The 27,532-nt window shown below is 37.7% G+C and overlaps 1 protein-coding gene across 1 annotated transcript in view; it reads left to right on the top strand.

Annotated features, from left to right (window-relative positions):
- The window catches only part of LOC147397005 (ferredoxin-dependent glutamate synthase, chloroplastic-like), a 38,874-nt gene extending 11,677 nt beyond the window's left edge, over window positions 1-27,197 (top strand). The window contains exons 9-33 of the mRNA XM_086452373.1: window positions 10,925-11,070; window positions 12,837-12,996; window positions 13,480-13,590; window positions 13,709-13,924; window positions 15,677-15,834; window positions 18,254-18,383; window positions 19,227-19,285; window positions 19,414-19,519; window positions 20,194-20,290; window positions 20,491-20,606; window positions 20,807-21,004; window positions 21,126-21,236; window positions 21,502-21,741; window positions 21,846-21,944; window positions 22,508-22,603; window positions 22,702-22,899; window positions 22,979-23,053; window positions 23,247-23,375; window positions 23,520-23,618; window positions 25,423-25,565; window positions 25,696-25,789; window positions 25,878-26,116; window positions 26,216-26,294; window positions 26,436-26,519; window positions 26,633-27,197. Of these exons, the coding sequence (XP_086308499.1) occupies window positions 10,925-11,070; window positions 12,837-12,996; window positions 13,480-13,590; window positions 13,709-13,924; window positions 15,677-15,834; window positions 18,254-18,383; window positions 19,227-19,285; window positions 19,414-19,519; window positions 20,194-20,290; window positions 20,491-20,606; window positions 20,807-21,004; window positions 21,126-21,236; window positions 21,502-21,741; window positions 21,846-21,944; window positions 22,508-22,603; window positions 22,702-22,899; window positions 22,979-23,053; window positions 23,247-23,375; window positions 23,520-23,618; window positions 25,423-25,565; window positions 25,696-25,789; window positions 25,878-26,116; window positions 26,216-26,294; window positions 26,436-26,519; window positions 26,633-26,794 (3,345 nt within the window). The 3' untranslated portion in view covers window positions 26,795-27,197. The remainder of the gene's footprint in view (window positions 1-10,924; window positions 11,071-12,836; window positions 12,997-13,479; window positions 13,591-13,708; window positions 13,925-15,676; window positions 15,835-18,253; window positions 18,384-19,226; window positions 19,286-19,413; window positions 19,520-20,193; window positions 20,291-20,490; window positions 20,607-20,806; window positions 21,005-21,125; window positions 21,237-21,501; window positions 21,742-21,845; window positions 21,945-22,507; window positions 22,604-22,701; window positions 22,900-22,978; window positions 23,054-23,246; window positions 23,376-23,519; window positions 23,619-25,422; window positions 25,566-25,695; window positions 25,790-25,877; window positions 26,117-26,215; window positions 26,295-26,435; window positions 26,520-26,632) is intronic.
- The last annotated feature ends 335 nt before the right edge of the window (window positions 27,198-27,532 follow it).

Genomic DNA, 27,532 nt, shown 5'->3' with positions numbered 1-27,532 from the left:
TTGAAGGGCTGAAATCAACTTTCCCTCTTCCTTGCTTGTGGAGACGGGAACGAAGTTTGGACATTCACCTAGCATGCCCAATGTGTTGGCCAATGACATCGGTACAACCCTGTTCTGTCGCATAAAATCCATCTCAATGACAACTCTGAACTCATCGAGCGGAACTGCGAGTAAATCAAGCTTACCCTTCCATGTACCTATCTTGATGGATACTGACTTGGCTGAACCTTGGATAACTTTACAGCTTTCATGCGGCTTGAACCCTTATCTAGCTGGATATTGAGGCGCTTCGTTTCTGTGGGGGTAATGAAGCTGTGCATTTCTCCTGTATTAACCATTGCCTGGGTGGTTTTGCCACCAACTTCAATATCGACATATATAAGACCCTTCTGTTGACGTCTATTCTGAGTTTCAGATGTCTGTTTCATTGCATTCAATAGATGCAAAACTCCCATGTGAGGAGAATCTTCATGATCTCGCCCACTCGTACTCTCGTGACTAGGGTCACTCTGGGAGGCTAGTAGTGCAGTCAGTTTGGTTCACTGTGGGCACTTGAACGTCATATGAGGACCATCACACAAGTAACACAGAATCTTGTTGCGGTGATTGGTAGACTGGGTACCTGTGTTATTCGAAGGGGAGGAATCCCGTTGGGATCTCCTGCTTGGACTGTGTCTAGATCCTCCATTTTTACTTTTGGAAGACCCATTAGTGCGTTTACGCTGCGGAGAGTACCCTTTCGACGGAGGGGGTACATTCTTTCTACTCCCATCCAAGGGAGAATAATCCGTCAACCGCTCAGCTGTGGCAATAACAGTCATGAGATCTTACACACGTTGCCTTTGTAGTTCTGTCTGAACCCAAGGCTTGAGCCCTTCTGTAAACGAGAACAACTTGTCTTTCTCTGACATGTCACGGATATCAAGCATCAAGTCGGAAAACTGCTTGACATAATCGTGCACTATACCTGTCTGTTGGAGTTGCCTCAACTTTCTGCGGGTAATGAACTCCACATTCTCGGGTAGGAACTGATTCTTCAGCTCCCTTTTGAGGTCTTCCCATGTATTGATGGAACATTGGCTACTTTCCATCTCGGTGTACTTTGTTCGTCACCATACCTTAGCGTCACCTGCAAGATACATAGAAACAATTGTTACTTTTACCTCTTTTGAATCCGGACGAGTTGCATGGAAGTACTGTTCCATGTCGAACAGAAAATTTTCGAGCTCTTTCGCATCGCGTGCACCATTGAAGGCGCGTGGCTCGGGGACTCACAACCGCGAGGGAGAAGCATCACTACCGGTAGGCCGTTCATTACCGACGACTTTGACCAGGAGACCTACCTTTGTAGTGAGCTCCGTAATCTATTCCTGTAAGTCGGCTAGGTTTCCTCGGGCATCTTCCTTGAGGTCAGTTATTCTAGCTTTGAGGGTCGCGGATTCTTCTTCCAGCGTGTTCTGGTGACCATCTAATTGCTTAATACCATCAACGAGACCGGATAGTATGGCTACCTTCTCTTTTAATACCTCAATGTGCTTCTTGTTTGTACGTGGTGGAGGTGTGTTTCGAGCGGGTTTGTCCGCGGTACTTGCAGCTCCTCTTGTCATTGTTCGCGTGAACTAATGGAAACTGGGGGAAGAGTTTGGGGATAAAACCAACGTGAACTTGAACCAACGTGGTTGAAATACCAATTGTGCTCAAACAACTGTAACTTTGATACCAACTGTCTTGGTCGTATTCTTTCGAAGCGAGGTCGTGCAGCGCAAGGGGTGTCAATCCATTTGCAAGCCTGTAAAAATGATCGTACACCACAAACGTAGCTAGCAAACAAGTACACAAGGCAACATGAGGCAAAGTCCGGAGGCAACTTTGTTGATATAATATTGATTACACGGGGTACTGCGTTACAAAAGCATAAATGTATGTTACAAAGCAATAGATGATCCTATGACACGCGGGACTTCCATGCAGCTGGACTTGAGGGCTTCAGTCAATATGGGTGTAGGCCGGGGATTTGGAAGCACTAGACACCTTTCCTACAAGGTGTATAATATTCCTTTCCTAGGTTTTCAGAAGGAAACATTAAAAGTGGAGGCCGGTCATACTTCTTATTACAGAAATGCCACTAAGCTAACAGATATGCCCTAGCACGGGGTTGACATGTGCCTCTAAGCTAACAGATATGCCCAGGCACGGGGCTGACATGGCTTCATATTGAGCCTTACATACTGTTACATGCGTGCTCCCGGGTAACTCCGGGGTGAGCTTACACCTAACTTTAGGTGACAGAAGTTATGGTCGTCACACTACGGCACGGGCATCCTCTCTTAGGTTAAGGGGGTAAGAGTGAAAAAAATAAAGTTGGAGGGGTATTATTATAAAAAAATTGAGATTGAAGAGTTAAAAGATGAAAAATAATAAAGTGGATTAAATGGGTAAAAGAGGAAATATAATAGAGTTAGGGGAGGTGAAGAATAAATGAAATAAAGTGGGTCCTAAGAAACTATAACTTAATGGGAGGGGTATTATTAAATTTTTTTGAGATTAAAGGGGTAAGAGATGAAAACAATAAAGTGGATTAAAGGGGTAAAAGAGAAAATAGTAAAGTTAGAGGGGGGCATCCTCTTTTGGGTTAAGGGGATAAAAATGAGAAAAATAGAGTTGGAGGGTTATTATTAAAAAAAAATTGAGATTAATGCTATGTTTGGATTGAGATATATGGAGAGAAGAGAAAATAAATGAGTTTCTTGCCATTTCTTTTGTTTGGATTGTTAAGTGGGGAAAGAAGAGAAAAGAATTGAAGAGAAGAGGAGAGAAAAATATGTTAGTTTTCTTTCTCTTCAAAAGTGGAGAGAATAGAGAAATGGAGAGAAACCCTTATAAATATTTTATAATTCCAACTCTGCCCCTAGATCTTTTTTATGATATTATAAAATTCCAAAGTAATCCCAAGTTCTCTCCTGTCAATCCAAACATGGTGGAGAGAAATTGAGTTTCTTTTTTCTTCTCTTCCCTCCTCTTCTCTTCTCTCCACTCTTCCCAATCCAAGCATGGCCTAAAGGAGTAAAAGATTAAAAATAATAAAGTAGATTAAAGGGGTAGAAGAAAAAATATAGTAAAATAAGAGGAGGTGAAAAATAAAGGAAAGAAGTGGGTCCCATGACACTATAGCTTAATGGGAGGTTTGTCTTAGTTGAATTTGTCTTCTAGAACACTGTATTGATTGGACGTTTGTGTCACACACAATTGTTCCAACTCAATTGTGTTTTATTATGTAGATATTAGAGTATGTAAGGGTATCTCTGTATTTTTCTAATTTCTGGGCATTCCTATATAAGCCTATTCTCTCCTTGTAATTGAGTAAGGTTTTCTAATGCAAAGGAATCTCTCTCTTTTCTTTCTATTTGATTAACATAGTATCAGAGCACCGATTCTAGGGCTCTATAGCATCTCGTTAGGATTGAAGATTTCAATCGAAGCATCTTGATTGAAATAAAAGCTTGACTTTCACATCTCGAATCTATAGCAGCCTCTACTCATTGTAGCAGAACAACTTCGTAGCAGTAGTAGGCCGTAACAACCTATAATAGCCTCTACTTATGGTAGTAACAACAATTTCGCAGCTGCTACAACGACAACCTCGTAGCAGCCTCGCAATAACAACAACCACCTCTCAACAACAACATCAGTCTTGTAGTATCACTAGCAACTTCGTAACAATAATTTGCAACACCCTTCTCATTGCAACAACTTCATTACAACTCCAGCAAAAGCATTGCAACAACAACAAATTTGCAACAACTTTGATGGTGATTTTGGGTGCACAACATCCGTTTGAAGAAATTTCTGTGACAATCCATGTGCAATAAATCAATATATTTCAATATCAACTTGGATGATGATATTAAGTGCATGAGGTTTGTTTGGTGAAATGTTTGTGACAATTCATGTACAACTTTGATGATGATATTGGTTTGTATGATCATGATTATCTAATTATCGCCTTTCGATTCTGATTTCTTCTCTTTTGGTAATTGATTTCATCTTTTTGTATCTTCTTTTGAGAATAGTTATTACATTAGATCATTGTCTTGATTTGGATTGCAATGTCGAATGAAAGAGATGATTTTCTTCAGTCCATTAGTGTTCGATTTAATGGAAATAATTACTTTTATTGGAGTTATGTGATGAAATTTTTTCCCAAGAGAAAGAATATGTGGGGATATGTTATTGGTGATTTGGCTATACCGTCTAATAGGACAGATATGAGATATGTTGAGTCATTGACTACATGGGAAGTCAACAACTCCAAGATTATCACTTGGTTCAACAACTCTGTTGAACAGTCCACTGGTACTCAACTAGCCAAATACAAGACATCTAAGGAGATTTGAGATTATTTATCAAGATTGTTCATTTAATCCAACTTTGCAAACAAATATCAGTTAGAGACTGACGTCAAGGAAGTTCGACAAGGAGATAAAATTATTCAGGAGTAAACAAATTGACTAACAATAGTGGAGAATGTGAACAACTGTTGCCCAATGTATAGTGGTAGGAAAGAAAACAAACAGACTAACAATGTGGACAACATGTGTAATATCTGGCCTAGTGATGTTGAGATAGACCAAGCTGCCAACTATGGTGCGATAGAGAGTCAGATTAGGCCGATGAGTACTATTAGAAAAGGTATACCGTGCATTGAGCTCAAGAGAAGTCTCAACAATACGAGAGTCAGTCATGCGAGCGAGCTTAATGGTGTCAGCAATGTACTTGGACTGAGAGAAAAGATAGCTTTTAGGAGAGGTGACTACCTCAATGCCAAGAAAGTACCGAAGGGGCCCTATATCCTTCATCTCAAACTGAAGGCTCAATTGAAGTTTCAGCTGAGCAATTCCATCAATGTCATCACATGCGAGAATCATATCATCAACGTAAAGAAGGAGAAAGATGTGGTCAGCATAGGTGGAGCGAGCAAATAGTGCAGGGTTAGGATCGCTAGAGTGGAAGCCAAGTGAACCCACGACTATAGAGAATTTCTCAAACCGGGCTCGAGGAGCTTGTTTGAGACCCATATAAGGCCTTCCTAAGTTTGCATACCTCACCAGGATTATGGAACACTCGAGGAGGGGGGTCATGTAAACTTCCTCATGGAGATCCCCATTCTGAAAAGCATTCTTGACATCAAGCTGGGAGAGTGCCTACTGATGAATAGATGTAGCTGCAATGAGAATGTAAACAATGGCATCTTTGCCACTAGAGAAAAGGTCTCCTCATAATCAAACCCATACTACTGAGTGATGCCCTTTGCAACTACACGAGTCTTGTACCGCTCAATAGAGCTATCAGACTTGATCTTGATTTTGTAAAGCCAACGAAAATCAACAATACACTTGCCAGCTGGAAGTGGTACTAGGTCCCGAGTTCCTATCTGATGTAGAGCAAAAAGTTCTTCTTCCATAGCCTGTTGTCAAAAGGACTCAAGAACAACTTCCTTATGGGAGGTTGGTTATGAAAGATTGTGAACAAACACTACAAAAGAAGAAAAAATATCAAAGTAACAAGAGTTATAGAATCCCAATTTCTATGGATGCCTATGAATGTGCTGGGGATATCTTGGAGGAACATGAGCCTCAGTCTTAGAAGCTTCATGGTAGTCCGAGGAGGGAGGAAGACCATTAGTATCTACACAATGAACAATTATAAAGGGGGTGGTGTGGGAGTAGAACATTCAAGGGGTAACATGTCATCATCATCAGAAAAAGGATCAATGTAAATGGGATCAGATTTAGTGAGACTATGAGAACTATTAGGAATAAAGAAAAAAAGAATATGTTCCAAAAATACAACATGACGAAATACATATAACTTATGAGTAATAGGATCAAAGCAACGATATCCCTTCTGACCTTTACCATAGCCAAGAAAGACACAAATAACAGATCGAGCAAAGAGTTTATTACGTTCAACATGGGGTCTAAGAACAAAAAAAGTGCAACCAAAGACTTTCAAACAAGAGTAATTTGGAATTGTACCATACATCCTTTCAAAGGAGAACTGCCAGGGGTGAGAGTAGTAAGAATTTTGTTGATAAGGTGAACAATAGTGATACTTGCTTCACCCCAAAACACACTAGGAATACTAGCAAAGGAAGAAGAGAACGAGCGGTCTCAACAATGTGCGTGTGTTTGCGTTCAGCAACACCATTCTGCTCGGGAGTATCAGTCAAGAAGATTGATGGATAGTCTCATCAAAGTCAAGAAGATGAGAAAAATCACCAGAAGTGTATTCCACACCCAAGCATGGTTTTAAAACTCGGTTTCGCGTCTTGTCCATGCTAGATACTGAGTTGTCTCGGACAAATTTTCTGATATGTTTGAGACATCTTGTTAAAAAATGAGAAAAATAAACATGGGGTTTTAAATCTCGTTCGAAAAATTGATTTTTCCGTCTGTCTTGTCCATGCCAGATACCGAGACGACTCGGGTGATACGTCTCGGTCTTGGACGAGTTTTGAAACCATGCACCCAAGTCACATTGAAAGCATTTAATAGCGGCTATGTGTTACATTTTAACAAAAGTGCGAAAATTATTAAAAATATGAAGAAAATCAGAATGATGTAGATACACTCAACAATAACGAATATAATCATCAATGAAAGAAACATAATATCTAGACCCCTAAACATCAGAGTGAATCAAATCAAATGGAATATGGGAAGTTGAAATACTTTTCTTAAAAAGTAAAGAAGGGAACTTAGCAAGTTTGCAACTACTACAATCTGAATATCATGAGTTTGCAAGTTTCCAAAGACACCAGTGGAAACTAAATATCTCAACCTAGAAATAGAAATATGACCAAGGTGAGAATGCCATAAGCAAAAATTAGGAGAGGAAGAAATAAGATGGAAAGACGATGGATCAACACTAGAGGCAGCAACGACTGGAACATGAAGTGCCTCCAACAGGTATAAATCTCACTCTCTATAGCTTGTCCTAATCAGCCTCTGCGAATGAAGGTCCTGCACATAACAAGAGGTAGATGTGAATTGAATTGAAAATCCAAAATCACATAATAGACCAACAAAAATAAGACTCAAAGTAAGTTGAGGAATGCAATAAACATCTGAAAGAGTCAAATGTGAGTGGAGCCAACACCTACTAATGACATACTAGTGCCATCGGCAGTCATAACTAAAACAAAAGATGAAGATGGCAATAAGGAAGTAAACAAGGAGGAATCATATGTCGTGTGGTGAGAAGCTCTTGAGTCAAAATCCTAGGTAAATCAAGGTATACTTGAGGAGGCTAAGGATGTCAAACCTACAAGTGAAGAAGAAGTGTAAGCCTGAGGTTGTGTAGATAGAAACTTTTAGAACTATTCTCCAAGTCCAGACAAGGTAGAAGTAGATATTGCTAAATCACCAGGAGAGGAAGCAACTACTGGGATTGGTCTAGGGAGAAAAGTAACAGTGGTAGAGTGAAACTGGTCAAATCCAGAAGTATGCTTCTGATGCTGAGAGTGCTGGTGATCTCTTTGATGCTGAGAGTGTTGGCCACAACTACTTAGTATTGGGCATTGGGCCTTCAGTGACCTTTTTGTTTGCAAAATCTACACTCATCAATGCCAACATTCGATTTGTGTCAACTCTGATTATGCAAATGCGAGGATGTTCTAAAAGGAATTGCCATAACTGCATGAGTGGGTGCATGGAGAAGGCCCTTACTAGCTTGAGACTTGTGGCGCACCTCCTCAGCCAGAAGCTTACTAATAACAAAGCTGACAGAAGGCAAAGGGCTGCGGTGGAGAATGAAACCTTGAAGGGCTTCAAAATCTTCACATAAAGCCACTTGATTCCAAAAGTTGGTCATAACTGAATAAAACTCCTGAAGAGTTTTATCTCCTTGTCGAATTGTCCTGATGTCTGTCTCCAATTGATATCTCTTTGCAAAGTTGGATTGAGTGAATAATCTCGATAATTAATCCAAAATCTCCTTGACTTTCTCATATTTGGCCTGTTGAGTGCTAATGGACTATTCAATAGAGTTGTTGAACCAAGTGATAATCTTGGATTTGTTGACTTCCCGTGTAGCTAATAATTCAACATATTTCATATCTGTCCTATTAAATGGTATAACCAAACCACCAGTGACATATCCCATCTTCTTTTCGTTGAGAAAAATTTTCATCACATAACTCCAATGGGAGTAATTTCTTCCGTTAAGTTGAATACTAATGGACTGAAGAGAATCATCTTGTTCACTCAACATTGCAATCCAAATCAAGGTAATGATCCAATGTAATACTATTCTCAAAAGAAAATACAAAAAAATGAAATTGATTACCAAAGGAGAAGAAATCAGAATCAAGAGGTGATAATTAGAGAATCATGATCATGCAAACCAATATATCATCATCAAAGTTGTACATAGATTGTCACAAACCTTTCACCAAACAGACCTTGTGCACCCAATATCATCATCAAAGTTGTTGCTGAAATCTACGATTTATTGCACATGGATTGTCACAAAAATTTCATAAAACAAATCTTGTGCACCCAAGATCATCATCGAAGTTGCAATTGCAATTTTGTTGTTGCAATGTTTTTGCTAAAGCTGTAATGAAGTTGCTGCTGTTGCAATGAGGAGGTTGTTGCAAGATTGTTGTTGCGAGGTTACTAGTGCTACTGCGAGACTGATGCTGCTGCTGGGAGGTGGTTGTTGCTGTTCACATTGTTAGTCAGTTTGTTTCCTCTCCTACCACATTGTTAGTCAGACATGGTTCTTGACAATTAGCAGAAGTAATTGTAGTAAAAAAAGATGTACACCTAAAGAGAGATGGCATTATTTGGTTGACCAATGAACAAAACTATTCCTTTGTTCTACTTTATCTAGGAGCATGCCATAAGATGCGTTCAAAATGTAGTACCAGGATTTGGTGAAAGTTCTTCCTGGGCTGCCAACCTGATGCAATTGTCCCTCTTCTTGGTTTGGGAGTGGCAATAGAACTCAAAATCTGTCAAAACTTTGAGGACTTGATGAAGCACTCTCATTCTGCTTCGATAGTGTCTCAGATCCCAATTGGACCCAAAAACACTCTTAACAACTTCAACACTAGTCATTTCCAAAGCCATCCCCAATTCTAGCTAGATCTGGATCACCAAAAGAACTATCATCAATGTTAGGCTAGAAACATCAACTGTCCAGATTTTTCCTAGAAGGGATAACTACTCAATTCCCTCATTGTTTGAGCTATAGACCACAAGATAATATATGTTGAGAAGATATTTATAAATGTTAGTATACTTTTTTCCTTCTATAAATGCCAATATTAAGTGAAAATGATGTACAAAGTATATGTTGAAGCTGTCTCGGGATTGGTAGTTAATTTTCAGAGGAGTATGGTGTTTGCGTATGAGATGTCCCCGATGTGGCTTCTTTGGCTGGTGCCTTGTGCTGTCAAGTGGGGCAACTTCCATCTTCCTATCTTGGATTACCATTGGGACGGCCTTCAAAAATAAGGCCATTTGACCTGCTTGCACATTGAAAAAAAAGGTCATTTTGAATCTGGTGATTGAAAGGGTGGGCAAGAGGCTAGGCTCTTAGCAAGGACCTTTCTAAAGGTGGGAAACTGAATCTTTTTAAGAGCACCCTCATTACATCCCAATGAGGGGAGTTTGGTTGGGAGAGTGGGGCACCTGTCTTTCGTATGGTTTTGGGATGTGGAAAGGTATCCTTAAAGTGCTGCCCCAATTTTGTAAGAGGATCATGTCCAGGATGGTGAGAGATACATGATTTGATTCCAGGGGAATTGTTTGTGTGACTTTTCATCCTTTAAAGAGTTATATCCAAATCTGCTTGCTATGCCTTCCTAGCATGGGATATTGATTTGCAGTTTCATGGTTCGGGCTGAAGAGGATTTGTCTTGGGTCCTTGGTTTCAAAAGAGCCTTCAATGACTGGGAGGTTGATTCAGTTTCTAGTTTCACTTCCTGTATCTCTCTTGTTCCTTTTAGGTAGGGACTTGAGATGGTTGGGTGTGGGATGATAGCTAAAATGGAGTATTCATTGTCAAATCTTTTTGTCAATCACTTGTTTCAGTTTTAGCTTTTCTTTCCCAGCTTTGATTTCTGGGGTCCTAGAGTGTCATCCAAGTTCACTTTTTGTTTGATTTATGCTTCATTCAGGAAATCCTCTCGATGGATCATATCATGGTAGGGGGAATGACCTTTTTTAGTTTCTGATGTGCAAATATGATGCTGAGTCTATTAATCATCTATTCATTCATTGTTAGTTGTCACATGAAATTTGGTCCCATTGCCTATCTTGCTTTCATCTTTGTCCATGTTTTCTAAATCCATTTCCTTCCTAATTGAGAATTGGCAGACTTGGGAATTTTCTAGCGCTAAATTGAGTCAATGGGTTTTATCACCCTTTTCCATTTGTTGGGGCATTTGCAAGGAGAGGAATAGCTAGGACCCTACATGAGGAGGAAGGTGTGTCTTTGTGTGTGAATTTTTCTGATTGATAGCTAGATCACACTATATTATATTAAAATTTACGCAAATGTACGAAGGTTGGAAACATCAAACATCTACATACATAGTAGCTGACTGTGCAATAGTACATTAAGCAGACGAAAATGCACAAAGGTTACCGATAAAAAAAATAAAATGTACAAAGGTTGTAAACATCTGCATGCATGGTTGATGCTTACGAAGTTGGCATCTCCAATTATTATTATTATTATTATTTTTTTGTGTGGGGGGGAGGGGATGGGTGTTAGTCAACTTGCCATTTATTTTTACCATAATTCATTCTGTTTTTATTTTTCACAAGCATGCTGTTAAACGTTATTAGAGTAGTTTTTTTTTTTTTTACTTTAATATTTAGTTCGACTTTACATCTAAAGCTTGTGTTTACAGGTTTATGAGAATACAGATGTTAAAAAGCGAGTTGCCACGTCAAATCCTTATGGAAAGTGGTTGAATGAAAATATGCAAATTCTAAAGCCTGTCAAGTTCCTCTCAGGAACGATAATGGACAATGATGCAATTTTAAGACACCAACAGTAAGGGTTATTCTGTCATTAGGAAATTCTGATTTCCTTAATTTTGACATTGTTGCTTCCCTTTCAATGTTCCTTTGGGCTTTTTATGCTGAAGATGCTGCGCTTTATTGTCATGGAGTAAAATATTTATTTTACTAGAGTGCTTATATACTTATCCTCTACTAGTACTAACTCAACGTTGCCGTTGTCACCATCTATGCCTGATCCCAAATGTTTGATTCACAGCATGAAATCCCGTTTTTCATTCAACCCTGTCCTTTTCTAGAAATAACACTCAAAATCTATCATTTTTTTTTAATAAATCGTCACCCATATATTCTGTTTGGCACTGTTCTTTCCAGGATTGTAATTGTTAACGATACTGGCTCAACTTTAGTTTTTAAATGTTATTATTTATATAGTACTATTGCTTTATGTTATTATGGTAAGATGGTTCTCAATTATTTCAGCGTTGGATAGATTGTTACCTTGGGACCTTCATTGTCACTATATAAAGGGAAAGGGTTCTTTTGTTTATGTTACGAGTCAATGAAGATGTGGCACCTATGCTCCCTTGGGAGCTCTAATATTTACAGTTCCCGTCCTTATATGAAACATGCATGTGTCTTATTTCTTTTGGCTTTATTTCCGATATTGTAACATTGGTAATATTGCTGGTCGAATCTGATTCTACTATTTTGTTTTCTTATCGCATTCATTACAGTGTTACACGACATATGTTCATTGCCTTTTCCTTGAAGAACCTCTTCTTTCCCTTCAACTATATTCCTGTTCTTTCCCTTCGAGATCCCTCAACATACAATAAAAAGGTTTTAGTGTCCACAAGATTCTCTCCTTATGGGAGAAGATCATGATATGCCTACTTTGGAATAGAGCGAGTGTAGACTTAAGGAATATCTAATACGTGATACTAAATGTCTTTAACAAAGGAACAATGAATCAACTGGTGGTCTATTGATTCACCTTCCTATTTATAGAGTAAGCAGAGGTTGGGCATTATTAAAAATATGTAATAAAACACAACTGTGGGTCCCATTCTGCTACAGTGGAGTGGGGTCCACATTACCTCACTTTATTGTCTTTCCTTTTCACCCTCTTCAACTTTACTGTCTTTCCTCTCCTCCTCGCTTTTCAATAATATCCCTCCAATTTTACTATCTTTCCAATTTCACCCCTTTTTTCAATAATACCCATACAACTTTACTATCTTTTCTCTTTTACCCTTTTAACTCCAAAGAGGATGTCCGTGCTATTGGTACACGCAAACTCTAGTATATATATTATATAAATATAATAAAACACAACTGTAGGGTCCACTTTGCTACAGTTTTGTAAGGGATAAAAGTCTTATATAGCTACAATAACTAACTTTATTGTCTTTCCTTATATCCCCTTTCTTAAGAGAGCTTCTATTGCCACACCAACTCTTTCTAACGCCACCCAAGATGTGTGCTAATTCTTGGTGATTTACTTAAGAATTGGGGTGGCATTAGCAAAAGTTGGTGTGGAAATATAATCTTTCTATCTTAATATTTTTTTTCTCCTTTACCCCCTTAATCTCAATTTTTTTTATAATAATACCCGTCCAACTATTATTTTTCCTCTTTTACACCCTTAACCCCAAAGAGGATGTTCGTGCCGTAGACACAGGCGAACTCTACTATATATATACTATGTTACGCTGATTGTCAATGCTTTACTTGAAGATGGTATTCTTGTGCTACACAACCTGAAGAGGCTGATCTTATTCTACTTTGGTGGATCAGGGCCTTTGGCTACTCTAGTGAGGATGTCCAGATGGTTATTGAAACTATGGCTGCACAGGGAAAGGAACCTACATTTTGCATGGGGGATGATATTCCGTTGGCTGTACTGTCTCAGAAACCACACATGCTTTATGATTATTTCAAGCAACGCTTTGCACAGGTCTGTGAGCTTATTTTAACCTATTTGAGTGAGATAAAAAAAATGCTCATCTTTGCACACTAATCCATCCTCTTTATCTCAAAATAGACAAGTATGCAAAGTTTAGTTATCTATTTTATTTTGTAGTCTCCTGTATCAGTTTCAGCCTGGTTTTCAGTAGTTCTGATCTCGTTCTTTCATTTTTCTTACCACTTAGTTATTGTTGGTTTTCACAGTTTCTACTTTGTACTTGAAGTTGTTTAAGTGAAGTTGTGGTACTTCTAAAAGAGAAATTGTAAATTGTTTTCATTTTTTTTTTTTGATAGATAGATTATTTACGTTAACTAAATGTTAAAATTTTAAAGCATTAACTTTATTTTCCAGGAATTATTGTGGTCTATTGTTTATGTGCATCAGAATATGTTTTCATAATTTTTGACTTATTATGCTATATTTTTATGTCGTTCCACATCTTATTTCAATTGTTCACTATGTATCTGCCAGGTTACAAACCCAGCAATTGACCCCCTCAGAGAAGGCTTGGTTATGTCCCTTGAAGTTAATATTGGGAAGCGTAGAAACATCTTAGAGGTTGGACCTGAAAACGCTGCTCAGGTTTGTAGAAATTTCTCTTTTTTATCCAGATTATGAATGTTATCGTTTTTTTTGTGGACTCCTTTACTTCACATACTGCTCATATTTCTCTGTATACCTGTGTACATAAATGGTTTAGGTTATTCTGCCGAGTCCGGTGTTGAATGAAGGAGAGCTTGATTCATTGATGAAGGATTCCCGTTTGAAACCTCAAGTATTGCCCACATTTTTTGATATTCGGAAAGGGATCGATGGTTCACTGGAAAAAGCACTAAAACAACTTTGTGAATTGGCTGATGAAGCTGTTCGAAATGGTTCTCAACTGCTTGTTCTCTCTGACCGCTCTGAGGAGCTGGTATGCATAAATTTAGTTCTTTCATGTTATAGTTTGCACTCTGATTTTCTGATCTTTTATTTGATGGTCCTTATTAAAAGCTCTTTGTCTAGTATTCCAATCTATTTCATGTCTCTGTTTTCCATCCCAATGTCGATAGTCAAAAGGATGGAGAAAGGTTTAGGAAATTTTTATGGGAGGATTGGAGAAGCTAGGGAATATCATTCGGTGAAGCGGGAAAAAAGTTTTGAGTTCCTAGGTTGAAAAGAGGTCTTGGTTTAGGAAGATTAGGATGCTGCATGATTGTGAAGTTATTTATTATTATTAATTATTTTTTTTTGGAGAGGGGAGGGGGGGGGGGGGGGCATTGGGTTCAAGGGGTTGGTATGGGTAATAGGGTTTGATTTTAGGAAGATTTATGGTTTGGTGAGTCCCCTCTTATAGGCCATTTTCTGGGGTCTTAATTTCTATCTAACAAAGAACTTGAGCCGGTTCTAAGTTTTGTGAGTTGGTTAGAGGGAGATCTTTACTGGAATCCAGGTTTTAGAAGGAATCTGCATGACTGGCAGTCTCATATCCCAGGGTGATGAGGCCAGGAGAATGTGGAAAAATACTCATGATGGTTCCCTTTAAGTTAAATCTTTTCACGCCTTGCTTGACCCCTTAGGCAGCTTTCTTTATGACGACAGCCTCGTCTGGAAAAATCTTAACAATTGACAACCTTATCACCCGTAGAAAGATCATGGTAAATTTTTGTTTCATGTGTAAACAAATGGTGAAAGTGTTAATTATCTTCTCTTTCATTGTGCTATTGCTAGCATGGTGTAGTCTTATTTCTTCTTGTTATTTCGTATTTGTTGGACCGTCCCCTTGTTGGTCTCTACTTTGTTTCATGGTTGGAGTAATTTTGCATTTTTGGAGAAAGGTACAAGTCTGGGGTATTCTTATTTTGGTTAATTGGACTAGTTGGAAAGAGTGGAATAGGAGAATTTTTTAGGAGAATGAGGAAATCTTTACTTGACATCACTATGAAAATTAAAACTGACCTCTTTTGGTCTCAGAGTCGCAAAGAATTCTAGGAGTATTTCTTTGAAGATTTTGTTTCTCCCTATGTAAATTCCTTTTTATATGGCCTGGTACGTCTCCTTGACCTTTATGCCTTTTGAATGAAATGTAGTTGCATGTGTCAAAAGAAATGAGAAAAGCCATCAATTCTTCCATATTTTTCACCCCTACTTTGGTTTCATTTGCATCTACCTTGCTGGCTATTAAAATCCCTTCTTTTTTCAGTGGGCTTCGGATATCCAATCTGAAGTTTCAGAAGTCCTCACACAGCACTTATTGTAGTTGGTAAGACACATTAAAGGGATTTGGTGGGGGGGTGGGTGTGTGTGTGGGGGGGGGGGGGGGGGGGGGGGGGGGGTAGAGGGAGGGAGGGTGGTGGGGTTGGGTTTACATCATGCTCTAAACTGTGGGGTCGATATGGATTTTGTCTAAATGCATGAAATATCTGTGATCTGGAGGGTGTTGGGATTGCTATGCAATTTTTTTTTTTTTTTTTGAATGTATCTCATTGACGTGCAATTATCAAGTTAGAAAATATTTTGTTTACATGCAGACTTCTCTATTTTGTTTTTACTCTATTTTTCAGTCACTGTGCCTCCCTACTTATTTGATTCTGTTCTATTTTAATGTGTTGAGTGTTCTTCTTATGGCTTCCTGGTGGTTAAAGTATTTAATCTGAAGTAATGTTTTTCCCTTGTTTCCTATCAGGAACCAACTCGGCCTGCTATCCCTATACTTCTTGCTGTTGGTGCTGTTCACCAGCATTTAATTCAAAATGGCTTGCGGATGTCAGCATCCATTGTAGCAGATACTGCTCAGTGCTTCAGCACCCATCAGTTTGCTTGTTTAATTGGATATGGTGCCAGGTCATTTTTCATCTCTCTGACAGCTTTTCTTGTATCTGCTCTTTTTGTTCTTTGTTTCACTTTTAAGCTTATTCTAAATTAGATATGATTTTACTTTCTCCATTATGTGATCAACCATATCTGGTAGAATTTTAATTCGTGACCTAATGCTTGCTATTCTTGTTTACTCATATCCTTGTTTTACAAAAGTAAGAAATACTGTCATCAAAAGTTTCTCTATTTTCTCCTGAGCTCAACAGTGTCGCGCCCTTACCTTATTCTCTCTCTTTTATTTGTTGTTCAGTCTACTTGTTCCATGATGATTATTAGTTTTTCCTTCTAGGGGGAATGGGTCCTTCGGCGAGGAAACTAACAATCACATAATTGATGTTGGTCCACATTCCCTTGGTTAAAGTTGACCAAGTGATCTGGATCAGTTAGTAATAGAGTATCCCCTCACTTATGTAAGAGAATCACTCCCCTGATTTTAAAAATTCTGTTTCAAGGATAATAACTCTCTGTAAAATTAGGAAATAGATAAATAAAATTTATGTAGAGGAGTTGCTCTATGCGCATTTTCACTTATGGAACATATTATTTCTTGTTTCCACACCAATACAGGTAGATTGCACTCTTGTCTTGGTTCCAAAGCTTGCTCCTTTATTTTGTTATATGACAAACATTCACTATTAAGAGGACTTTGTAGTTAATTTAATTTTTTTTTAAGAATCAGATGCCAAACCTAAAAGGACACTTAAAAAAATGGGTTGTTCTATTAGTCTGGATTGGCAAAAAATTTCAATTTTCTTGGATGTGCTATCTGCTCATATCCTTCAAAGCCTTTTGCGAAAATTTGGGGTCGGACGAATGAATTCTGTTGCTTCAGTTCATTCAGTTTTGTGTAAACCATGTCTTTTGTTAATTCAAGTACGTTCATATCTGCCCTCAGTACCTCAATCCACATTCTCTTTGGTCTTCCTCTCACTCTTTTATGACTTTCAACTTGCATCATTCCTTCTAGTTGGGCCTGTTTGGTCTTCATTACAAATGACTGAATTGTTTCAATTAGTTTTCCCTAGTTTATCACCTACTGGGGATACTCTTTTATATTCATTGCTAATTTTATCTAGATAAGTTTTTCTGCTCAGCATCCTCATCTCTGTTATATTCAAATTGTACATTTTATGTCTTGATTGCCAAATTCAACTCTCCATAAAGGGGATAGTCAATATTACTGCCATCTTGCGAAATTGCCATTGAATTTGATTGCGTTGCTTCACTAGAATTTCATTTCATAACCACAACTCCACTGTGACCATCCATCTCTAATTCCATGGATAACATCTTCAATCTTTCCATCCTTACGGATATTTGAAGCATGCATCGAAAACATCCACTTCAGAGAATTTCCTAATTGTGATTTTTCTAAACCTTTCTTTTCCATGTATGTCATTACCAAGGTTGCACCCCACACACTTACTCTTGGTCCTACATATTCTAAAGCCCTAGGTTTATGGAGTTCTAGTTTTGCATTAACTCCCTCTTTAGTCTCATCAATTAATGTCACGTCATCTGCAAATAACATAAACCAAGGTACCTACTCTTGAGTATGAGTAGTTTGCTTCATCTATAGCTAGAACAAATATATATTGACTCAAAGCCGATCTGAGGTTTGCACTAATCATAGCTGGGAACACATTTGTCTCCTTACCATTTATACTTATTGTAGTTACAACTCTCTCAACTATGCCTTAATTTACGTGTAACTGAGCGTAAATAATGGAAGTTGTCTCTTTGGGGTATTGCTCGTCTATCAATCGTAAGTAATGCTCCATCTTTGATGTGTCATGCTTATAATTGGACTGCATATATTTTGTTACGGTCTTAGTTATTTTAAAACCCTTAGTGTCTAATGTATCCCTCCATAGTTTAGTTTCGAAATTAGCCCCCTTCTAATTTAATCTAGCAACACCGAATCAACTGCATATAATATGCACCATGGATGTTCTCCTTCAATATAAGCAGTTAATTCATTCATATCAACATCCCAGTAGTATAAGTATCTTAAATAAAAAATGCTATTCCAAGCCACAAATCTGACGCAACGGCTCTTGAGAATGAGAGTTTTAGTTGTGTATTCTTGCAACCTGTTCATGGTTTCGTTTCTGGTTTGTTTGAAGTGATAAGATAAATTATTCTTGTGTTTGTTATCCAATCTTACTGTTGGTAAGAGACCGCTTATTGTATATATAATCCTACTCCAATCTATCTTTTATTTGCTTATGTATGGTTTGTGCCCCTTGTAATTTCTTTTGATTCCTTGCTTGTATTGGCTGGTAAGATAGGTATTAGCATTTAATCCCTTTAGTCTACATTTCTACACTCATTGCTATGGGAATTCTTAATGCTAATATTTTTTTTTCTGCGATTATTTTTGCAGTGCTGTATGTCCACACTTGGCACTGGAAACATGTCGCCAGTGGCGTTTGAGCAATAGAACTGTGAACTTGATGCGGAATGGAAAGATGCCTACTGTTACAATTGAACAGGCTCAAAAGAACTTTTGCAAGGTCTGTGCTTGAATGAGATAACATACACTGCCTTATCTGCTATGCCATTTGATGCTTTGGGGAGAATGTTTTGCCCAAAACATTTTTGAGTGACTTCACTTTCTTAAAATAGCAGACATGATTGTTCTATGTTTGTTGTAGGTTTACTGTCCTTGCTGTTTTCTCCATGTTGACATCTTACAACTTTTGTTTGCCTTCATAGTACTGAGTACTGATGTGCCTGATTACTTTTAAGTGGTGCAATTTCATGTTGGGTGCGCTTATAAATGATTTTCTCTTTAAAATAGCTAGCCTTCTTGCGTACTACTTGCTTCAACCTGAATTCTTTCAAAAATGATGTTTTTCCCAAATGGACCTGTTTTGAGTCTTGGTTGTAAAGTCAAAAAGTTGCAATGGGGATCTGGTCCCTATGTCAGTACCATTATTCATTATTTTGGTTCTTGTATGTTGCTTAATAGCATCTCTGTGACCTGGACCTCAATAAAGGTCCACTCTATAAAGAGACTCTCTTGGTTTTTTATCCTCTATGAAGTTTCTGATATTTTCCAATGAGGATGGACTGATATTTTTCCATTGAGGATGGCTTAAAGTGGAACATTTACTTTGCTCATTTGTGGAAGTAGAAGGCTAATGTTTCGGAGGGAGCTGGTGTAAAATTTTTGTATGCCTGATTTAATTGCTAATAAAAAGGTTAAGAAAATAAATCATTTTCAGATTCCTGTATCATATATGAATCGTTCCATGTTCTTTTTTTTTTAGGAACCGTGGAAGTAGTTCTTTTATGCGAACAATGTTTGATGTGTCAACTGAACTTTATATGCTGATTGTTTGATACCATTTCAGGCAGTTAAATCTGGTCTTCTGAAAATTCTTTCTAAAATGGGCATCTCATTGCTTTCCAGGTTTGTCAAATGTACCACTCTTACTTTAAGTTCTGTTTGTCATGTTTTTTGATGTATGCAATTGGCCTGTACTGCTTGGATTATTATTCCATATTTTTTTCACACTCTTACTAATTTCCCATGTTCAGTTATTGTGGGGCACAAATATTTGAGATTTATGGTCTTGGAAGTGAGATTGTTGATCTTGCATTTTGTGGAAGTGTTTCAAATATTGGTGGGCTAAGTCTTGATGAGGTAAGAAACATAACATTAGTAAGCCCCTTATCTGTAATTTCCATTTTTCTTTTTTGACTGGTTGGCCATTATGGAATTATGAGTTCCTCACTATAATTTTACAAATTTTACTGGACTAATTTTAAATGATGAATTCTTTAGTAAATGAGCTGATTTTTCAGTTAAAAAAAAGGTAAATGTATAAAATAAAAAAACATGAGTGAAATTCTCAGGCTTAATTTACATTCATATCATAATGGTTATCAAGGAATAGTACAATTTATCTAATACTATAGTTGTGGTTTTTTAAAACATAGTTTCAGCTGGAATGAGGGGAACTGGAGCACTCTCACATGTTAATTCGCTTCAGACGATGTAAACAAAGTTCCAAATTAAATTTTTGCCCATATGCAGACTTAACAGTTAACTCATTGCAAAGAAGAGTGTTGGTTACAAAACCAAATTATTGTTGGTAGGGCTGGACTTGATTTGATTAATATCAAATGCTAGGTAGAAGTTATTAATAACTTGTGCGAAGCTACTAGTTCTCATTGTTGTTATATACTGTTTTAAACTTCTATTTTTTAGTGGAAAAAAAAAATCATTTAAACTATTTATCAATGTGCGTCTTGTACATATTACGTTTGATTCTTCAATCTCTTGTGCTCATTAGAAGAAACCTATATTTCTTGCAGCTTTCAAGGGAATCCATGTCTTTCTGGGTGAAAGCTTTCTCGGAGGATACAGCTAAGAGACTGGAAAATTTTGGGTTCATACAATTCAGACCAGGAGGTAATACTTTTGGTTTTTTCAACCATGTTCAGTTTCTTCAGGAGGTTTATCAGATTTTTAGGACTTGGATCAATTTCTGCATTGATCGAAGTCAACACTATCATTAGATCGCTCTTAGCCACTATTGTCAGTTGATAAATAGAATAATCTTCCCTCATATATGAAAAAGTCTTAATAACAATTCTTCTATTTATCAAAAGGAGAATATCACGGAAATAATCCAGAGATGTCAAAACTACTTCATAAAGCAGTTCGTGGAAAGAATGAAAGTGCCTTCTCGGTTTATCAGCAGCACCTGGCTAATCGACCTGTGAATGTGAGTTACTGAAGTTTCTTCTTGTTTATTGCTTGAAATTCTAGCCTCTTGTAGTCTGGGACTTTCCAGAATTTATTAGGGATTGTGATATATGTATGCCAAACACTGATGCTACATTTTGCCTCTGGGTATCGGTGCCTCGTTCTGTAACTCTCCTTCTGGTGAGATGATTGGTTTTCTTTGCTCCGTTTCTTACGTAGGTTCTTCGTGATCTTCTTGAGTTTAAGAGTGACCGACCTTCAATACCAGTAGGGAGGGTTGAACCTGCAGTTTCCATTGTTGAACGCTTCTGCACTGGTGGGATGTCACTTGGAGCAATTTCAAGAGAAACTCATGAAGCAATTGCGATTGCAATGAATAGATTAGGTGGAAAATCTAACTCGGGAGAAGGTGGTGAGGTAATTTTTCCTCGAGGCATATTTTTATATATGATATTTTGGTCCTATAATTCGTTGAATCATCTAGAGCGTAATGCTCATTTCAGATGTTATATTAAAATGTTGAGAATTCTTTATCCAGGATCCGATTCGTTGGAGCCCACTTACAGATGTTGTTGATGGCTACTCTCCAACACTTCCACATCTCAAAGGTCTTCAGAATGGGGATACTGCAACTAGTGCAATCAAACAGGTCATGACACTGAACATTGCCTAAGTCATCTTCTAGTGTACTAAAGACATTATATGTGAGGCCTCCTTTGCTTTCCTGGGAAGTGGGAAGATATTGTCAATGGTGTCATGATACAAAACCTGAATATTTGTTTTATTTCCAACAGTCTTAATGCTACTGTAGCTTCTTCTGTTGCGAAGTCAATCTCAGTTCATATTAATGACTAAAAATAGAGGCATATTTATATCATCAAAAATTGAATTATCTTGTTTTATATCCTTTTCAGGTAGCTTCAGGACGTTTTGGCGTCACCCCAACATTCTTGGTCAATGCGGATCAATTAGAAATCAAAATTGCACAAGGTGCAAAACCTGGGGAAGGTGGCCAATTGCCTGGGAAAAAAGTTAGTGCATATATTGCAAGACTAAGGAATTCAAAACCTGGAGTCCCACTTATCTCGCCACCTCCGCACCATGATATTTATTCAATTGAAGATCTTGCCCAATTAATTTTTGACCTTCATCAGGTGAAGTTCCATTGGATCCTAAGTCTGATCACATTTTTTTGATAAGTAAAAAAATCTGGAATCATTTGTCGAAACAAAAGTTACTGATTCTACCTATTAAACAGGTCAACCCTCGGGCAAAGGTATCTGTTAAGCTTGTAGCAGAAGCTGGAATTGGTACTGTTGCTTCTGGTGTTGCAAAGGGTAATGCTGATGTAGTACAGGTAGTCATTTCTGACAAATCTACTCAGTTACAGTCAATGAGAAATTACTTCTGCTTTTCTGGTGCATCTTTGGCCCTTAAAAATAAATTGATATTGAGAACCATGCATGTGTATCTCCAACTTAAAATAAGAGAGTTGCTATTGCCACACCAACTTTTATTAATGCCCCCACCAATTCCTATGTAAATCACCAAAGAATTGCACACATCTGGTGTGGCATTAGTAAAAGTTGGTGTGACAATAGTAACTTTCTAAAATAAATTGATAGGTGTTAAATGTTTTGTCGATATTGTTACATCTTGAAATATTTTTGAAAGTTGAAAAGTAACATATTGAGATATTGGAAAGGGAAGCAAAATCCTCCCCCCCCCCACCCTAATACTTGATCCCACGACCTCAAAGTTGCATTATATCATGTCAACCAACTGAGCTATGGATCTAAGAAAAATCCTACCTTATTTGTTAGTCTTTGAAGTTTCCTATCATATAAATTCGAAGTATTCCTGCATTGATACTGCTAACAGGTTGCAAGCTGGAATAATCTGTTTTATTTTTTTTTGCAGATATCGGGGCATGATGGTGGAACTGGAGCAAGCCCCATAAGTTCCATAAAGCATGCCGGTGGTCCTTGGGAACTTGGGCTCACAGAAACACACCAGGTTTAGTTGACGTTCCTCAATCAAATGTTGACATTCGTTTTTGAGATTCTTTCTTCCGGCAATCTATATACACTGTGGTTGTTTCTAAACATTTTCAGACACTCATAGAAAATGGACTTAGGGAAAGGGTCATTCTGAGAGTTGATGGAGGATTCAAAAGTGGAGTTGATGTCCTAATGGCGGCAGCAATGGGTGCCGATGAGTATGGGTTTGGTTCTGTGGCAATGATTGCTACTGGATGTGTTATGGCACGGATTTGTCACACTAATAACTGCCCAGTTGGTGTTGCCAGTCAGGTACTCGAAAAACTGTTTTTATACTACCATTTTCTAGTACCCATCCTGACTTTGTGTGTGTCCACTTAATTTACGGCAGAGAGAAGAATTACGTGCCCGTTTCCCTGGTGTGCCTGGTGATCTTGTCAACTTCTTTTTGTATGTTGCAGAGGAGGTGACCCATCTACCTCTATTTTTTTATATAATAGAAGTACTTCCATATTTGGCAATTCCAATCCAAAGTACCAACTATATCATTTTACTGCATTATAAAAACCGGCTTATTATTTCGGATTCCTACTCCATAATACTCACTTTCATTGATATGTTTACTTTAAAAGTCAATGAAGTCTTAAGTTTGTGGACAGGTAAGAGGCATATTGGCTCAGCTGGGATATGAAAAGATGGATGACCTAATAGGACGAACAGATTTATTAAGACCAAGACACATCTCATTGATGAAGACTCAACAGCTTGATCTCAGTTACATTCTCTCTGTATGTATAGAAACAATCTTATTTGGATCCACTTGTATATATGCACATGTCCATCTCATTTTTGGTTGGAGAGAAGTATGTATATGTTTATCGTAGCTTTCTTATACAAATTCTCATCAAATTTAAGTTCTGATTGGCTTCCAGAGTGTTGGGCTACCGAAGTGGAGCAGCACTGAAATTAGGAACCAAGATGTTCATTCTAATGGTCCCGTTCTAGATGACATTCTTCTTGCTGATCCAGAGGTAACAACTATTTCATGCTCTCTGGTTAAATGGATGATATTTTAAATCATTGATTGATACTCAATGTCTTTCTTGATCCATCCATAGCTGCTGAAGAAAATTTCATTTATTTGAGAATATAATAATTCAAACTTAATGTTATGCTCTTGATACATCTGTCTCTACAACTTCACTGTGTTGATTTGTCGTCCCTGTTCCTATTGATAAGCAATAGTATATCATCATCATCAATGATAAACACCAAACGATATTTGTGCTTGGCCATAGAAATGTTGTTTCACCATTCCATTCTGTCAGAGGGCATATCCCCCATTAAAACATGTGCTTTCAATACCTTCCACACTCCATTGATCATTGTAATTTAGGCCATTCCCCATCCTTTTAAAGTTTTCAACTTGCACCGGTTCACCTATGCTCACTAGTGTTGTCAATGGTGTTTGTTGCATGTGACCAAACCATCTTATCCAACCCTTCATTTTATTAACCATTTGGTACTCTTAGATTCCGTAAGATGTGTTTGTTTCTGATTTTCTCTCTTTGAGTCTTGCCTCTCATCCATTTATACATTCTCATCTCAACTATGCTCGTTTGATTTACCTATTAATTACTCTAATAAAATTCTTGGTTATAAAAAAAATGTAACCATGAATTGTTTGTCCAACATTCGGCTGCCGACCTGACATAAGCATCCTTTGTCCAAGCTTGGGATCACATCTCCACTTCAGTCACCCAGCTCTAATTCCGTGGGCAACATCCTCCTCAAGTCCTAAATGCCCAGTTAATATTTGATGGTGGAGATGAGGAAGATGTTGCCCTTAAATCAGAGCTGGATGGTTGAAGTGGAGTTGTGCTTCATGAGTACTGTCATACGCATCACAATCAAAACTAAAGAAATTTTTTATAAGATGGTAGTAAGACCAGTTTTGCTTGATGGAGCCCAATGTTGGGAAGTCAAGAAGCATCATGTTAATAAATTGAGCATAGCAGAGATGGATGAGTGGAGACAAAAGATACTATTAGAAACGATCACATTCAGGAAAATGTAGGAGTAGAGCCAATACGCAATAAACTAAGATAAAGTAGGCTGAGATAGTTAGGGCATGTTCAAATAAGGCTGTTTACAGCCCCAGTTAGAAGAAATATTCAACTTGAAGGTCCTAAAAGAGAAAGGAGAACACCCAAAAGAACATGAATAGAGACGATGAAAGCAGATGTGAGTGAAATTCACTCAACAATAACAAAAGACTGGATTTGGATAGAGATGAATGGAGAAACATAATTCGTCTAACTGATCTCAAATCTTTGGAATAAGGTTTTGTTGCTGTTTTTATTGTGAGAATACAAAGAGGCTTTCTTTGATTGTACTTCTGTTTTTTTTTTTCACTTTTATTTCACTAGCAATTGATTTGCTTTCATTAAAATGATTCCTGGCTTTTACTTTTGTTCCATAAATCTTTTAAGATTATCTTGGTTTTCTGAAGGAAAATCCATCAACTAAAGAGGAAGATAAAGAAGATCACCTCTTGAACAATAAGTCTTATTTCGGAATGCAAAATTTAAAGCAGCTAGACACTGAGCATTTCTTGAAAGTTAATAGCTTCTATATCTTGCATTGCCTTACAATATCACTTGAGTTACAACCTTCAAATTGGAAACTTTTGTCCTGGCACAGTTCTTGGAAATGTTCACTGTTAAAATCACTATTTTCTGTGCCTTTACGGTTATGCAAATTCATCTGGAGGAACTGCATACCAAGATGGTTCTACATATGGATGCACTTTCTGAAACATTTTTCCTTATACAGATCACCGATGCAATTGATCATGAAAAAGTGGTTAATAAAGCCATAAAGATTTACAATGTTGATCGTGCTGTTTGTGGCCGCATAGCAGGAGTGATTGCCAAGAAATACGGAGACACAGGTTTTGCTGGACAGCTGAATATAAAGTAAAGTCTAGCTATCATTACAGATGCATTTGAAATTCTAAAATATAGCATTTAACATCATCTTTTGATGAAAACTGCAATCTGAAGGATAAAAAACATACTAATTAAAAGGTTTCCACTATGCCTCCAGGTTTACTGGAAGTGCTGGTCAATCATTTGCATGTTTTTTGACTCCTGGAATGAACATTCTGCTAGTTGGAGAAGCTAATGACTATGTGGGAAAGGTATATATGATAGTAGTTGCTTGACGTGTCTTCGATCTTTAATCCTGTCCATTAATTCTTAACACCGTTAACAAATTCTTCTTTCAAGGGTATGGCTGGAGGAGAATTGGTTGTAACTCCTGTTGAGAATACTGGATTTTGCCCTGAAGATGCAACTATAGTAGGAAATACCTGCCTATATGGTGCAACTGGTGGTCAGATTTTTGTTAGAGGGAAAGCAGGGGAACGTTTTGCTGTGAGAAACTCTCTTGCAGAGGCGGTCGTAGAGGGGACTGGAGACCATTGTTGTGAATACATGACTGGAGGTTGTGTTGTTGTACTTGGAAAGTGAGTATTTTTCTCTTTGTACTGCTGATTTTATCTAGGTTTATCGAATTGAGGGGAATGGACTAGATGTTTAAGACAACTCTTAAATTTCTTTGACAGAGTGGGCAGAAACGTAGCTGCTGGAATGACAGGTGGTTTGGCATACATGCTTGACGAGGATGACACACTCATCCCCAAGGTTTGTTCCAATAGTTTTCCTTTCAAATCTGTGAAGATTTGAATTTTTTGAGTGTTTGAGATTTACAATGAAGCTATTTACTTCTTATCAAAAATAAAAATAAATAAATGAAGCTATTTACTAGAATGAAAATGTAAACAGGTAAACAAGGAGATTGTGAAAATTCAGAGAGTGACTACACCCGCAGGGGAGGTACAGCTGAAGAGTCTCATAGAAGCCCATGTTGTAAGGAACTCACTCAAATAAAATGCTTACAAATATATCAAAACATACATAATTTTCTTGTCCTCAATTTGTCAGTACGAGAACTTAATGCAATCTCATTATACCTTTTGAAGGAGAAAACTGGGAGCAGCAAAGGCTCTGCTATTCTGAAAGAGTGGGAAAAATACCTGCCTCTCTTTTGGCAGTTTGTGCCGCCAAGCGAAGAAGACACACCAGAAGCTTCCATAGAGTTTGAAAAAACTGTGTCTGGACAGGTTTCCTTCCAGTCTGCCTAGAGATGTATTACAAACTGATGAAATCAAGAGTACACAATATAAAACAAGTTGCTGCACTGCCTGTGAAGGTTGCAAGTAAGAGCAATGTAGATCCCCTCGCTTACATTGGTGATAGCAACCATGTCACATTATTATCCAACTCCATAAGAATGGAAGGAGGTTCTTGTCTCATTTAAAAGCTTTCACCTTCTGACAAGGGTTGAGAAATTGTGAAGGGATACTGCCATACTATAAAATTGTAAATTTAGGGTAGTGAAAATTTGTTTTAATTTGTGGCCTACGGCGCGTGGGTATGAAAGTAAGACTGTTGTGGCATGTTTATTGATGTTCCCTTCATTTTGTGTAATTTATTATCTATGCGAGCATATCTTCCAATTGAAAATCATTGTCCCTTTTTGACCAATTTGGATTCATGTTCAAGCGAAAATATATGGGAATTTGTTACCAAGGATGGTCGAGGTTGTCTGAGTTGTCTGAGTTGCCGATACTCCAATGGTTTCACAGCTTGTCTTACCTATGTCAATGCAAAAGGTTTTTTTAAAATAAAATTAGTCTTGTTAAATATTAGTTGTAAGTGGTGATGGAGCCTCAATGTTTAGGGAGTCTTCCTTGTTCTCCAAGTCCAGAGAGAACACATCAGTCCTCTACGTGAAGTTTATTTCCCAGTAGGAAGTTGAGGCAACTTCATTAAATGGGCATCGTGTGTCCCTGGGTCAGAACAAACTATTATACTTCTTG

This window comes from Akebia trifoliata, chromosome 8 (assembly GCF_017979445.1).
Source record: "Akebia trifoliata isolate Shusen 1 chromosome 8, ASM1797944v1, whole genome shotgun sequence".
Taxonomy (NCBI): Eukaryota; Viridiplantae; Streptophyta; class Magnoliopsida; order Ranunculales; family Lardizabalaceae; genus Akebia; species Akebia trifoliata.
Note: the sequence above shows the minus strand (reverse complement) of the source record. Positions and strands in the feature narration are given on the sequence as shown.